This window comes from Aedes aegypti, unplaced genomic scaffold (genome assembly GCF_002204515.2).
Source record: "Aedes aegypti strain LVP_AGWG unplaced genomic scaffold, AaegL5.0 Primary Assembly AGWG_AaegL5_hic_scaff_538_PBJ_arrow, whole genome shotgun sequence".
Taxonomy (NCBI): Eukaryota; Metazoa; Arthropoda; class Insecta; order Diptera; family Culicidae; genus Aedes; species Aedes aegypti.
In genome coordinates this window covers 19,479-34,511 of record NW_018736214.1, presented here as the reverse complement: position 1 = coordinate 34,511, position 15,033 = coordinate 19,479, and the positions used below count along the sequence as shown (strand labels likewise).

The following is a 15,033-nucleotide window of genomic DNA, read 5'->3' as shown; positions in this document are numbered from 1 at the left end:
TTCACCACGATTGCACATCTGCTAGTGAAACTTACACAGCTTAAAGAAATACACATTGAACAAATTACACCTAAAGTTTCTAAAGAGAGTACCCAACGGGAAAAAAGTTACAACAATTTAAAAGTGGTGCAATTTGATTCCGTACACCCTTCAATAGCGTTGGAGTGCTCAAGGCTTTCTTGGAGCAAATTCTGAAGAAATTCTTTTTAGCTTCCTATGAAAACTCGCTAGAGGAATTTCTAGGAGAATTGGTCGATCAATGTTTAGAGAATCTTCTTAAGAGATATCTGGAGCAGTCCTTTGAAGTATTCTGTAGACATCACAATAAGAATACCTGCACCGAGTTCGACTGTGAAAAAGTTACTTTAGTGACCATTATGGATGAAGTAGTGGCTTTAGAGACCTTCCATTAAAAATAGAGAGCTTTTTGAGACTTGCATTTAAATAGTGACAAAATACCAGCCCTGAAATAAATTGTACCTTTGAAGTCGGCCTTCTGATACCTGATTTCAACCGGTGTTGTCAAAGTATCGATATTGCTCACCACCATTTCATAGTCCTGTTCGTCATTAATTGTACCCACAGAGGAGTTTCGGATCAGTGCACCAACTTGTTATCAATGAAATCGTCTTTTCACATCGTCAAGCCATAAAACAAAATGACTACGTACCCGTTTCTGCCACAGCTGCACTCGTCTTACAAACGCTCTTCCGATGTTTGCACAATGTGCTATTGTCAGCGAACCGCTTGCCGCACATTTGGCACTCGTACGGTTTCTCTCCGGTGTGCGTTCTCCGATGGGTGTGCAACTGATTGGACTGGGCAAACCGTTTGCCACAGAAGTCGCATTCGTGCTTTTTGATGCCCTGATGGAGCAATTCGTGTCGCTTCAGGTTGGCCACGTGGCTGAACGTTTTCGAGCACGTTTTGCAGGTGTAGCCGCGAACTCCGTCGTGCATCGGTTCGTGTGCTTTCAGGGCTTCCAGTGAGCTGAAGGCTCTGTCGCAGAACGCGCACTGGAAGTTCTTCTCGTGATTTCGCTCGTGCATATCGAAAACTAGTTTGTCCACGAATCGTTGCTCGCATGTTTGACACTGGAAGAAGTCAACCTGTTCGTTGGGGTGGGCTCGCAGGATATGTTCCACCAGGAGCGAATGTCGCTTGAATGAGGCGGTGCAGAAGCGACAGTAATTCTGGGCGCGAGGAGCAGCCAGGCCAACTTGAGCTTGCGCCGAGGAAGCACCGTGATAACGTATTTTGTGTTTCCTTAGTAGGGTGGCGGATGTGAATCGAAGTTCACATCCATTGCACCCATACGGCGTTTCCCCGGAATGTAACCGAAGGTGATCCTTATACATAGGCGACTGACGGAAAGCCTTCCCACAAACTTCGCACTTGTACGGCTTTTCCGAAGTGTGTATCAGATGATGTCGCTCGAGATTGTTCTTGTTGGCAAAAAGTCGACCACATGATTTACACTCGTGTCGCTTGATACCGGCGTGGGCATCCTCATGTTCCCTCAGGAACGACATGGACATGCATTGCTTGCCACAGTGCTGGCAGGTGAACTTACCCTTCGGTCTATCAGCGTAGGTGAACGTGCTGACCTGATGATCTACGTTATGTTTTAGCTTTTCGTGTCGTCGTTTTCCCAGTCCATCGGTAAACCTGAGTTCGCAATGATCACACTTCACCGGCCGTTCCACCGGATCGTGCTTCGATAGATGTCGATTGTACTTGGTCAGATTTGGGAACGACTCATCGCACGCTTCGCAGGACAAATTGTGATCCACGTGGTCGACCATATGGGCAAAAAGCTCTTCGGGCGTCTCAAACAGCTGAACACACATGTAACACTTACGTTCGGTTAATCCCTTCAATTTTCCCCTTCTTCGGGCGAGGGGTTGTCCCGAGCCACGGGGTCGTCCTCTTTTCCGCTTTTGTGCTTGAGGCGCTTCGTTGTCTGATTTTGCTTCGTTTTCGTCATCCTCGGCAATATCTTCATGGGGAGAATCCTCCCGGAAATCGTCCTGCTCGATATATTCCTCCTCAATCTCTTGATTTTCATCTGCTTCGGGAATATCCGTCAAGTCTAGTGCATGCATGTCTGGCTTTGTTTCAACTTTGACTAGCAATTCTATTTCCAGATCTGACGAATCGACAAGTTTGTCCTGTAATAACTATTAAAAAAAGTTTAGTTTATCTTCAGCACAAATATCCTCATATCAAGCTGGTAGCTACTGAGTATCAAAATATAGAAACTTTAAGAGACCTCATGCTTGAAAAAAATAGACCAATAAGAACAGGAACTAAAAAGAGACTTTCATGAACCAAGAAATATACAGGAGTAAAGAGTTTTCATAAGCACCTTTCAGAGAGTTTGGCTAAACATTTATCAATGATTTTTTTTTATACGGCAAATACCTATTACTCGAGAAACTACTACAAGTATTACTGCTCGGAATTCATTTATTGATTCTTTGCCGGCCTTTTTAAGAAATTCATCCATGAATTTCGTTCAAGATACCTTATATAATTCAGCCTGCAGTTTTTTTTTTAAGTTAACCTTAAAAACTTCCCCAGGATCCCCTTGAGGATTACTTCCACAAATTGCTTCACAAATTTATCAGGAAAATCATAAACCCTCCAGGAGTTCACCAGTGATTCCTCATTGAATATCGCTAGGAGTTCGTCCAAGATTTTCGCTTAGGACAACTTCAAGAATTCAAGCATTATTTTCTCCAGAATTCCTCCTGCAACAAGGTCGTACAAGATTTATTTATGATTGAATCCAGAATTTTCTCTAAGGATACTATTGAAACTTACTCCAGGGATTCTTCCTAAGATTTCTTCAGGAATTCTTTGACAAATATGCTGTAGCCTAAAACATGATTTTTTTCTACGTCTAATTTGTACGATTCTCTTGAATGACATGAAAGGGTATGCCGGTGGCCTACGAGTGTCACGTTCATGCCCAACACCATTCTTTTTTCTTCAATTATCCAATAACGATGGATCGAACCAACAAAAGAAAGATCCTTTTTCAAGAGAATACCTTTTTCAATATCTATTTTAGTCGATCACCCAAACTGCAAATGTTGCATAAAATCAACGACATTATCACTTCATCTGTAGATCATCCTGTAGCGCTACGCACCACCAACACCACTTATCAAACGTAGGATCGTAGTCGAATCCCAGTGAATTAACAAAAAGACGAGTACTAACATATAGGGTGCCGGTAACAATGGTTGTTATGTACCAGAAGATTGGACTAAGGAATAAAAAGTACATTTAATTAAGTTTACGCAAAACATTTGCTCCTTTGCACCAGTAGTAGCCGTCCTTTTTATTGTTTTTTGGAATGGATGTATAACAATGAAAACACCGCTAGCGCATGACGGCTCACCATAGTAGCATGTCCGAAAGAATTTGAAACTATTGAGAACCAGAGCTACAGGTCCTAAGCCCTGATGAAGGTGGATGGTTGTGATGGCTATGACCGTGGTCATCATGTAAAGAACAAACGGACATTGCTGTATTTTGTCAGCACCGAGGAGGCAGCCCCTCTAGCACGATGTAGGTGGCGCAACCCTGGTTAGGTGGCCTCTCGAAGACTCTTCACCAACCAAGAAAGGCAAAAGTAGAGCAAACGGATTGATTTTACGGCAACAGACCCGGCAACGAATAAAGGACAACGATTGGAAAGTTGGATCTTGGAACGTGAGAACTTTGAATGAACCCACGCGTGTTGGGCTCCTGGCTCGTGAACTGCGGAATGTCGGCGTGAACGTGGCAGCTGTCCAGGAAATACGCTGGCCGAGAACCGGAGAACGCGAATTCCGAGCGGTCGACCCCATCGCCAACACTTCATTCAAGTACCACATCTACTACAGCGGTGACGACAGAGCAGAACGTGGAGTTGGCTTCATAGTTATTGGGAACCAGATGAAGCGAATTATTCGGTGGAAACCGGTAAGCTACCGAATCTGTGTGTTGAGGATGAAGGGCAAATTCTTCAACTACAGCCTGATCAGCATATGCGCCAACGAACGATAAGTCCGATGACATGAAGGATGAGTTCTATGAGAGCCTGGATAAGGCCTACGGAGAGTGCCCAAAACAAGACGTCAAGATAGTCATCGGCGACGCAAATGCGCAGATCGGGAAATAAGATTTCTTCTTATTGGAACGGAAAGCCTTCATTCCGTCGCCAGAAGCCGTATGCTTGTGGCCGGTACCCGACAGAACAGAGAGCGGTACAGGGCAGCAAGCGCCGAAGAAAAGCGAATCCACCGCAGAAAGAAAAGGCAGCACGAAGAAAGTGTGGTAGCTGACGCTCAAGAAAGCATGAACCGGAATGATATGCGGAGATTCTATGCAACGGTCAATGGTGCGCGGCACAATACCGTACCAGTGCCCGCCATGTGCAATGATCGAGAAGGGAATTTGCTGACCGATAAAACGGCGGTAGCTGCAAGGTGGATAGAGCACTTTCAGCAATTGTTGAACGGTGGAAATGGAAATGAAGCGAGGAACAGGATGAACATAGATGACGACGATCAAGCTGTGGACCCACCGACCATAGGAGAGGTTAAAAAGGCTATCAGCGAACTGAAGAACTGTAAGGCTGCTGGGAAGGACGAGATCCCGGTCGAGCTTCTTAAGCACGGAAGCGAGCAGCTTTACCAGTCGATCCACCGAGTACTTCTGAAGGTATGGGAAGACGAAGAATTGCCCGCCGGCTGGTTGGATGGCCTCATCCGCCTTATCTACAAGAAAGGGAACAGACTGGAGTGTGCCAATTACAGAGGAATTACCCTGCTGAATTCGGCGTACAAAATTCTGTCGCGCATTCTGTTTAACAGACTGCGACCGCTCGAGGAGTTCTTCGTCGGCGAATACCAAGCTGGTTTCGTGAGGGCCGTTCGACAACGGACTAGATGTTTAGCTTGCGAATGATCCTAGGCAAATTCCGGGAGTATAACTTGCAGACTCATCATCTGTTTATTGATTTCAAGGCGGCGTACGACTCAGTTAAAAGAAATGAGCTTTGGCAGATAATGTCTGAAAATGGTTTTACGGCGAAACTAATTAGGCTGATACGTGCTACGCTGGATGGTTCGAAATCAAGTGTTCGGATCGCAGACGAGGTGTCAACCTCGTTCGTGACGTTAGACGGATTGAAGCAGGGAGACGCACTTTCGAATTTACTGTTCAACATTGCACTTGAGGGTGCTATTAGGAGATCTGGCGTGCAGAGAAATGGCACTATTATCACAAGGTCGCACATGCTCCTTGGCTTTGTGGACGCTATAGACCTAATTGAAATCGATCGCAGGTCAGTGGAAGAGGCCTTCGTGCCTCTGAAGAGGGAGACAGCTAGGATAGGTCGACCATTAATTCTACCAAGACAAAGTACATGATTGCAGGTAGAGATAGAGTCAGGCATGGTGGTGTAGGTGCTGAGGTAGTGTTTGATGGGGATGTGTTTGAAGTTGTTGAAGAATTTGTTTATCTTGGAACACTTGTGACATGTGACAACGACGTTTCCCGCGAAGTGAAAAGACGTGTTGCGGCTGCGAATAAAGCCTTTTACGGACTACGTAACCAGCTTAGGTCCCGCAGCTTGCTAACGCAAACAAAATTCGCCCTGTATAAAACATTGATTCTTCCGGTGGCTCTCTACGGGCACGAAGCGTGGACGTTGAAAGAGTCAGACCGGAAAGCTCTCGGTGTTTTCGAGCGTAAAGTGCTGCGGGCAATACTCGGTGGGAAACTCGAAAATGGTGTGTGGCGCAGACGCATCAATCACGAGTTGTATCAAGTGTACAAAGATGCGAATATTATCAATCGTGTAAAATACGGCAGACTTCAGTGGGCTGATCACTTAGTGCGAATGTCGGAAGAAAGAATATGATAATATAATATTCAGCAGGGAACCAGGTAGAGGTCGGCGGCTTCGGGGAAGACCACGAATACGCTGGCTGTACGCAGTGGAAGAGGACCTGGCGACCCTAAACGTTCGGGGCAACTGGAAAAGTTTCGCCCAAGACCGACGAAGATGGAGCTCTACAATACGCTCGGCAATGGCGTGACGCTACGCTGTAGCCATCAAGGTATCAAGGTAGGTATAGAAATGAAGCAAAGTCCCAGAGATGATCTCTATGCTTCATTCGAAAGATATTAGTTGCTGTTCCGAGGATAAAATGTTAAACCTATGTAAAAATTTACTATTTTGTTTAAAATTCCTTGTATCATTCCCGAACGTCTACTACTGGAGCACTAGCGCAACTACTGGAACACATGTACCAATTGTGGCTCAAGCGATTTTTTGCTAAAAAACAGTTTTATATTTTTTTTATATCTTTTCCATATAGTAGAGGTTGAAATCTTTCTGTTGACGCCAAAAGATCTTTGTTAAGGCTTTTCGTTATTATGTTATGATTTTTTATAGCTTCTGAAGGCCTAGCATTTAAGAAGCCAAAGCCTGCATTTTGATAGCATTTAAAGCATATACACGGCTTGCTAACATTTAATGACTTGCAATTAAGTTGCATATACTGCTAAATAAATGCTTATTGGTTACCTGGTTAGTATTCAATGTAATAATCTTTGGCGGAATTTTGGGAATAATTCTTGGAAGAAACTGTGGATTATTTTTTGCGGAGATTCATATCAAAACTACTGGAAGAATAACTGAAAAAATCGACGTAGGAGCTTGTGTGGTACTGAATGAACATTGTCATAGATCTTGTCCTTAACGCAACTGGTAGTTGCAATGGAAAAAAATGTCCTTAACACAACTGGTGTTTGCAATGCAAAAAAAATGTCCTTAACGTGACAGGTGGTTGCAATAAAAATAAATAATCTTTGCGCGATTGGAGTTTGCAATAAAAACATGTCCCTAAAAGCGACTGGTGGTTGCAATATAAAAGTAATGTCTAACGCGACAGGGGCCCAGATAGCCGTAGCGGTAAACGCGCAGCTATTCAGCATGACCAAGCTGAGGGTCGTGGGTTCGAATCTCACCGGTCGAGGATCTTTTCGGGTTGGAAATTTTCTCGACTTCCCAGGGCATAGAGTATCTTCGTACCTGCCACACGATATACACATGCAAAAAATGGTCGATGGCATAGTAAGCTCTCAGTTAATAACTGTGGAAGTGCTCATATGAACACTAAGCTGAGCAGCAGGCTCTGTCCCAGTGGAGACGTAACGCCAGAAAGAAGAAGAAGAAGAAGTCTAACGCGACAAATGGTTGCAAAATATGTCTTTAACGCGACTGTTGGTCGCAAACTTGTTCCTATCAATCAATGTTATTGATATTGCTAGCGCGACTGGTGGTCGTATATTTGTTCTAAGCAATGGTGGTGTACACTTGCTACCGACTGGTGGTCGCATACATGTTCTTAGTAACTGCTATTAATGTTGTTAACTCGACTGGTGGTCGTATGCTTGTTCTTAGCAAGTATTATTGATGTTGTAAGCTCGACTGGTGGTCGTATATTTGTTCTAAGCAATGGTGGTGTACACTTGCTACCGACTGGTGGTCGCATACTTGTTCTTAGTAACTGCTATTAATGTTGTTAACTCGACTGGTGGTCGTATACTTGTTCCTATCAAGTATTATTGATGTTTTAAGCTCGACTAGTGGTCGTATATTTGCTCTAAGCAATGGTGGTGTACACTTGCTATCGCGACTAGTGGTCACAAATTAGTTCCTAATAAAAGTGTTGCTCACATGCATGCGCGACTGGCGGTCGAAAATGTATCTATAGAATAATATATGTAAGCCCAATGATGTCTAGTAACTTAGTAGATCAAGGTATGTTATATCAAAACAAGTAACAACAGCCAAACAAGTCTTCGAGTGAGTATTTCCGTGAAAGTACGGTGGTTTGAATGTACAACAAGATGAGAGTCAAACGCTGATGCTACTCTGTTCAACATGTATATGTCAGTTTATTAATAGCAATATTTTGTCCAAAATTAGTTCGTCTTAGAGATGTCATTGCATAGAATTAGCTTGCCGTTTCTAATGAATGGAACGACATTCAACCGATCAATAAGTTCAACACCGTATCCTACAGCGGAAAAATGTTTCCAAGTCGCATGTACAAGTGAACAGTTGAGACAAAGACAAATTAAAAACCTCCATGTCCCTTGCAGTTGCCCAAAATTTTATGGCTCATAAAGTAATCTAGAATGCCGTGAAAAGTGTACTGCGATCTGTCAAACTTGGGTACCTTTTGCACTACCGAGGGATCAAATGCAGTACTAGAAGTGATACCTAATCTGAGCTCGAGTGTGACGGACCTGGTTGAGATATGAGACAGTATACATCGGGGAAGTTCTTAGCGATGTATCCTGAATTCCTAAAAGCTTTCGTGATGACGAAAACGATGTGAAAACTCATCACTTAAAACTTTTTTTTTCCTGAGAAGAGAGAGGATGTGTGGTACTGAATGAACATTGTCATAGATCTTGTCTTCCAACCCTGTTATGATGGCTGACAATCAAAAGCCTGTTGAAAGATATCCGAGAATGTAGCAGCGGATCGAACATCAAACGATCTAGTAGGCATGGCACAACTTTGACGCCTCACTCCTATAGTAACGTCAGAATGGAATGAAAGGTTTTTCGTGGGGCTCCCGCTTGCCAACATCGATTCAGAGCTTCACAGAGCTCCAGAAGGAATTCTTGTAGTGCTTCCTGAAAGATTTTCTGGAGTAACAATATTCGGGGATAGTCAAATACTCAAAGATTTCCTGGATGCAAATTCTAGAGATATTCCTCTAAGAATCACTTGAGAAATTGCTTAAGAAACTTTGGACAAATACTTGAGAGAATTTACAAAGGAATCTCTAGACAAATTTCTCCCTGGGTTCCTGGAGAAGGACTCTTTGAAAGTATTACAGAAAAAAACTGCGGAACACTTTTTTTGTCATAAGTACCAAAATTCCGCTATTTACCTAATTTACGATTGCTGATTTCATTGCCCTTTTCAAAAACATCATAGCACGTCTAATTTTTGAGATATTGACTGTTTAAAATGCAGAAATTGATGATTTCAGCCAACTTGCATGCAATTTTGCCAGCTTGTATAGAGATTTATTTGTTTGATTTGCCACAGAATTCACACTCCATATTTTAAACTATAGTTATAAACAAAATTTACCATACTTTTGACACTCAAAAATTATTTCTCGATGATTTAGAAAAGTTTTGTATTTTGCCATATAAGAGAAACCAACCATTTAGTATGAAGGCTGCAAGCATGTTGAAAAAGTTGATTCAATCTAAATTTGATCGCACAGTTTAAGGTGATTATAAAACGAAGCCAAGCTTTGAATTTTCAAGTGCACAAGACGAGAGTATCTCACAACAGTTCGCGTTGAAAACCGATCAACTTACTTGCTTGCTGGTGGTGACCAATGGGATAGATTTTTAACGCGAAGCGCTGTTTGGTTCTTAAGTCTTGTGCTCTTGAAAATTTGAGGTGTGGCTTCGTTTTTTAATCACCTTAAATCAAATTATATCTTATATGAAAGTTGTAGTCCTTATTTGCATTCTTGGTGGGTTAGATCATTAAAAAATTTGATGAATCATAGTTTAAATTATAGTGTTTTACACAACTTTGACGACCTGTAGCTAAAAACTGTGACGTGCAGGAACATTTTTTAGAACGGCAATAGATTCAGCAACACCAAATTTACTAGACACATAATTTGATCCTTGAGACAAGCAAGAAAATTATTTTAGTTACGCTGTGTTCTTTTACATAAAAAATCTGAAGAGGAATTCCAGAAGAACATGTTGAATAGTCGAGTGAGTTTTTCTGGAGCCTCTAGAATTTTGCACCAGAAAAAGTCACTTTAGAAACTAATTGATTAGAAGAGACTTAAGAGATCATGCTTTAAAAGTAGTGATAAATTCTCTAAATAGATACCTGCTACCAGCCCTGTTACACAAACTCACCTGATGCTCCGTCATCTCGACCTTGGGCACCCGCTTGTACCGCAGTCGGTTCTCCTCCCTGATGAACAATTCCATTCTCTTAAAGCAACGCCCACTTTCGACCAGCTGCCTCCGAATGGCCACAATCAAGTCCAACCGTACCAAGCACTGTTCACAGACGTTTTCCAGAAAGTCGGACTCCTTCATCTGTACGCCGCAACCGGTGACTTCCAGTACTTCCCCGATGGACATCGTCCCGACAATCGTCTTCTCACTGCAATCCTTGATGAATTTCTCCAGGAAGTTAAACCCCAAGCACAACCGGCAACTTGCCAGGTGCACTTCTCGGCCCATGCTAAAAACCGGGTACAAAATCTAATCAAACAGTTCTCATGAGATTTCACAAAACCTCACCTCACATTCCGGAAGATGATTGGTTCGCTGTACTCGTCCACCTCCTGGAAATGTTGCTGGCAAACTTCCGCTTCTAGTGGATCGAGAGCCGGTGGAAGTGCAACACCCGAGCCCAACTCAATCGCCTGGCACCAGCGTTCGATTAGCTGCTTATTTCGCGGAAATCGAAGCGTGAAGCTTTGCCCCTCCGGATCACAGTGCGGGACGATACAGGGCATCGTCGGTGGCCTCGATTTGGACGGGTATTTTCTCCGAAAACCGCGCAATCTCGACAAAAATGAGATCGTTTGCTGGATTCCAATGCTTTGTTGTTGTTTATGTCCACGAAGTTTTTAACATTTTTTCAAAGCACGCTCCAGAGTCAAACTTAGAGCTTGTACTAAAACTTGAAAAACAAACGAACGCTAAATTTGCTTCACTCTCTTGCTGGTCGGTGATAAATACTTAAAAATGTTAAAAATAAATTGAGGACAGAGATTCACGTTTAGGGCTTTTTGACAAATCAATAACAATGAGGAAATAATTAATAAAATTCTCGTGTTATTTTTAATCTCAAATTCTTGATGGTTGGAAATAACCGAAACAAAATTTTAAGAGCAGAAAGAAATTTTATTTAATTAGCTTCCCGGATAAAAACGTATCATTCAGTGAATGGAATAAACCATTAATGTACAATATAACGTATTAGATACAATACAGCGTATTGTAATTGAATGTCGAGCAATATTATTCTTGTTTGGATATATAATTCAAAAACAATATAATATATTGTAACAGAACATTGTATTGTTTTTAATGTGTTTTATACCTTACAATTTTGGTCAAATTCCTATTTTCGCGTAAAACAACTGCTGCTTTTTCTATGTAGCTTTGCTGAAAGAAATAAACAAAACAAGTTCAGAAAGCAAGAAATGTTGGGTGAAAAATATTCAAAAAGTAAAAATAAGTAGTTTTTTAGAAGTCACTTGACATTAGCTGTAACGACGAATGCAACCATGATACAGTTCGTTGAATTGTTTTTGTATTGTACAACAATACACGAATTGCTAATCAAGACAATACATGAACATTATATCGTATTGTATTTTCAAAATTTTTGTATGAGAAAATATCTATATTTGTATTGTTACGATACTTAACCACCCATACATTATATTGCAAAAATCTCATATACCGTACAGTGAACTGTTCAAAACAATATATTGTACTGTAATTGTATTGTCATTTTACATATACTGTATTGTATTTCCAATATATTGAATGGTACTGTTACAATACGTTATATTGTTTTTGTATTGTATTTTTTATTCGGGTTGAGTGAAGTCTTGAACAGGAATGAAAAAAATTGCACCGTTGTTTATTAAAGAAAACATCGGTTGCTAGGGAGACATTTGGTATGGGGCTCTGCACAAAAATCTTTCGTTCTCTTTTCCTCTTACATAAAATTTGTAAACAACAAGGCCAGTAAACGTCAAAATCCCATGCGAAATCAAAACAGTGCAGAGCCCCATACATGTGAAATTATTTTTTTAAACCCGTATAGGCCTGAGTGAAAGCAAAAATTCTAAAACCCTCACCGCTCAGCGAATTCTTATTGGATTCAAATGTTTTTTTGTCAGTATACAGGCACACATATCTAGTTTCTAGAAGTGGCCAGAGGAACTCGGAAATATTCCTGTGGGTTATTTCGGTGGATCACTGGGTCAGGTCGGGTGAGAAGGGTACTGTGCGTTTGTGCCCCTGGAAGTAGGCAAATTTCAAGTTCCCGGCGTTTTATCGGAATCGGTTATAAAGTGGCCACTACATGACGGAATTTTAAGAAAATTGCATCAGTGTAAACCTTTTGAGAGACGTTTGAATTGAAAAACTATGAGTATTGCATTTGATTAATCCTACAAATGACCATTTTTGGGTCCCGGGACGCCTCAAACTTACGATAGAGAGTTCAATTTGTATCTGAACATCTGTGCCAAGCTTATGGGAATGCATTTTAGTGCACAATTATGTTTGATTTCTACTTTTCGAGAATTGAAACGAATTAGTATCCAACAAATCTATAGTCGGTTCTTCCAGGCATTACGTCCGAATGGCCACACCCAGTATATTTGAAACGGTGTTAAACTCTTCATTTATAATGTTGAATGTCAGATCTTGATGATTTATGCAAATTAAAATGATTGTCATTGCAAACAAATAAAGGTAACTTGGCATGTCCCAAAAAATAGCCCTTTTTACCCGACTTGACCCAGTGACCCACCGGAATAACTCCGGCCACATGAATATTTCCGAATTCCTCTGGCCACTTCTAGAAACTAGATATGTGGGCCAGTGAACTGACAAAATATCTTTTGAATCCATTAAGAATTCTCTGAGCGGTGAGGGTTTCAGTATTTTTGCTTTCACTCAGGCCTATACGGGTTAAGTTTAAGTAGATAGCCCTGACGGTGGTAGGTCATTACTCTCAAAAAATGATATATTAAAAACCGCTAAAATTGAATTCATTGTAAAATATGTAGATCCCAAAATGTTTCCATTACTTCATGTCGATAATAATTATTAGTGTATAGAGAAGTTGGACCAAATATAATATTCACAAAAGGATACTTTCTATTAGTGTAACTAGATCAAGATTACGAAAAATGTAATATTTGGCCATCAATCAATATCTGACTCTCCACATTTCTTTGCATATACCATGCATGATTTAATGAGCGATTCAACGAAAACGATAAATTCTATGAAGCATTTCTGCATTACGTATTATTCCATGACTATTTGCTTTGGAAGCATTCTCAAAAAGCTTCGAAAGTGGATCTTTCAAAATTCATTCCTAGAAACAATTGATAATATACATTCCTCAAAGATGCTTTAATACATGCATAAGAAAAAAGGAAGCAGACTCTACCCAAGGTCTATTCGACCATTAAGACTGACCTAAGAAGTATGATTAATTTTTATTGTCAAAGAGAACATTCAATAATTATTCTTGAATTTGTGTTTTAGTGTAACTAACTATTTTATAGGATTTCGTAAAATTTTAAGAGGAAAATAACCATCATCGTTTTAAAAATTTTCAAAACCAGTTTTTTTGCTCAATATCCAAGCAATGTTCCAGAAAATCTATCATTGCATTGCACTGGCTATCTGAAATCCAATGATAGATTTTTATGAGGATTGCTTCAAATTTGAGTGAAAAAACTGGTTTTTAGTGTTTGATGACTGCTGATGATTGAATGATGGAGTCTTGAGCCTTAAAGAGCTAATGCGCTTCACACTAGGAAGGTTTGGTTAATAAAACCGATTTTTGAAGATAACAAAAATAATTAGGATGCATATTTTGAAACGTAGTGTTCGACAATATAAAACAAGCATCTAATGATACACCACAATATATAAGAATTCCTATTAAATGATAATTCAAGAGATTTTCAAAAAGAATACTATACATTTAAACCTTTAGTTTTACACCAATGAACTTACAACATACTAATAATAACTTAGATATTTACTACCCAAGGAACAATTGGTAGCTTTTAAGATACTTACGTGTTTAATACAAGCCGCATTGCAGCAACCATTGCTGAACAAATTTTTAGTTGAATCATTAATTGAATAAAAATAATTTCCGCTTATAAAAAAGCTGTTATTCCACTTTAAGTTTGTGGTTTGAGTAAGAGCTGAATAAACCTCCGAAAATGCAAATATAGTAGCTTTTGTTCTACAACACATAAGAAGTGTAACAATTGACTGATTAAAAGCTTCTATAGCTTGTAGCCATCATTTAAGTAGAATATTGAACATTTGATTAACAACAAATCGTACAAAAGTTTCAGTGTCTTATACTTAAAATTTTGATCAGCATGATTAGTAAAATTTATAAACAATGTGAATAACAGTATATGAGTATGCTTTTATTCAAGCAAAACATATTATGTCTTTTTATGTTATTTTAAAATGTTTCAAATGTTTTCTAAATCAAATCTCAGACATGCGGATCAACGAGGGTAAAGTTCGAATTACATTGGATAAAAAAGATTATAATTTAAGTTTTCCAAATGTAGTGATCATCATCTGCGACGATATTGATATAAGAAATAGTTACTAATCATAACATTTTCAATGATAATCGCAGTATAAATAATAATTCAACAATAATTACATGAAAGTGGTTACCCAACTAACAGTCCAGAGTCACAAATAAACATACATATTTGATTATTGTTGAATAATGGTGACAGCTGAAAAAATGCCCTAGAAAGAACTGAGAAGATGCTATTTAGAACCAAATTTAAGTCAATGTTAAACATTTTTCACTGGAATGAATAATAGTAGAATCAACACTTATTAAACTTTTCCAAAGCATCTCTGTCGACTTGTCAAGATTGTTTTACTAATGAGTTGAACAAGTCATTTTTCATTCTATTAAAGAGCCAATATTCCACCAAACAAATATATTTGTGTAAACAGATGTACAGGAGATGAACTAACGTTTTGGTTGCTTCGCACTTCAGCTGTTTCCATGCTTAACATGAACATGATTAAAAGCTGAATAGGTATTTTATAAAATCCTAATTCAACAAAGATATATCATCCGAGCAGTTAATCCAAAGAAGGCCAAAATAACGATTAATAAACACATTGTTCAGCAACAAATAAGCC

General features: G+C 39.8%; 1 protein-coding gene across 2 annotated transcripts; it reads right to left on the bottom strand.

Annotated features, from left to right (window-relative positions):
* Window positions 1-590: 590 nt before the first annotated feature.
* On the bottom strand, window positions 591-10,729 carry LOC5569776 (zinc finger protein 2 homolog). 2 transcript variants are annotated; one of them, XM_021856961.1, is made up of 3 exons: window positions 10,375-10,729; window positions 9,987-10,315; window positions 591-2,182 (listed from the first exon to the last, which is right to left on the bottom strand). In XM_021856961.1, exons 1-3 carry the CDS (start codon window positions 10,590-10,592, stop codon window positions 663-665), a joined length of 2,067 nt encoding a protein of 688 aa, XP_021712653.1. In that variant the 5' UTR covers window positions 10,593-10,729; the 3' UTR covers window positions 591-662. The 2 variants fall into 2 exon arrangements, with proteins under 2 accessions (XP_021712653.1, XP_021712652.1); XM_021856960.1 differs by having other exon boundaries at window positions 591-2,180; window positions 9,982-10,315; window positions 10,375-10,728.
* Window positions 10,730-15,033: the final 4,304 nt, after the last annotated feature.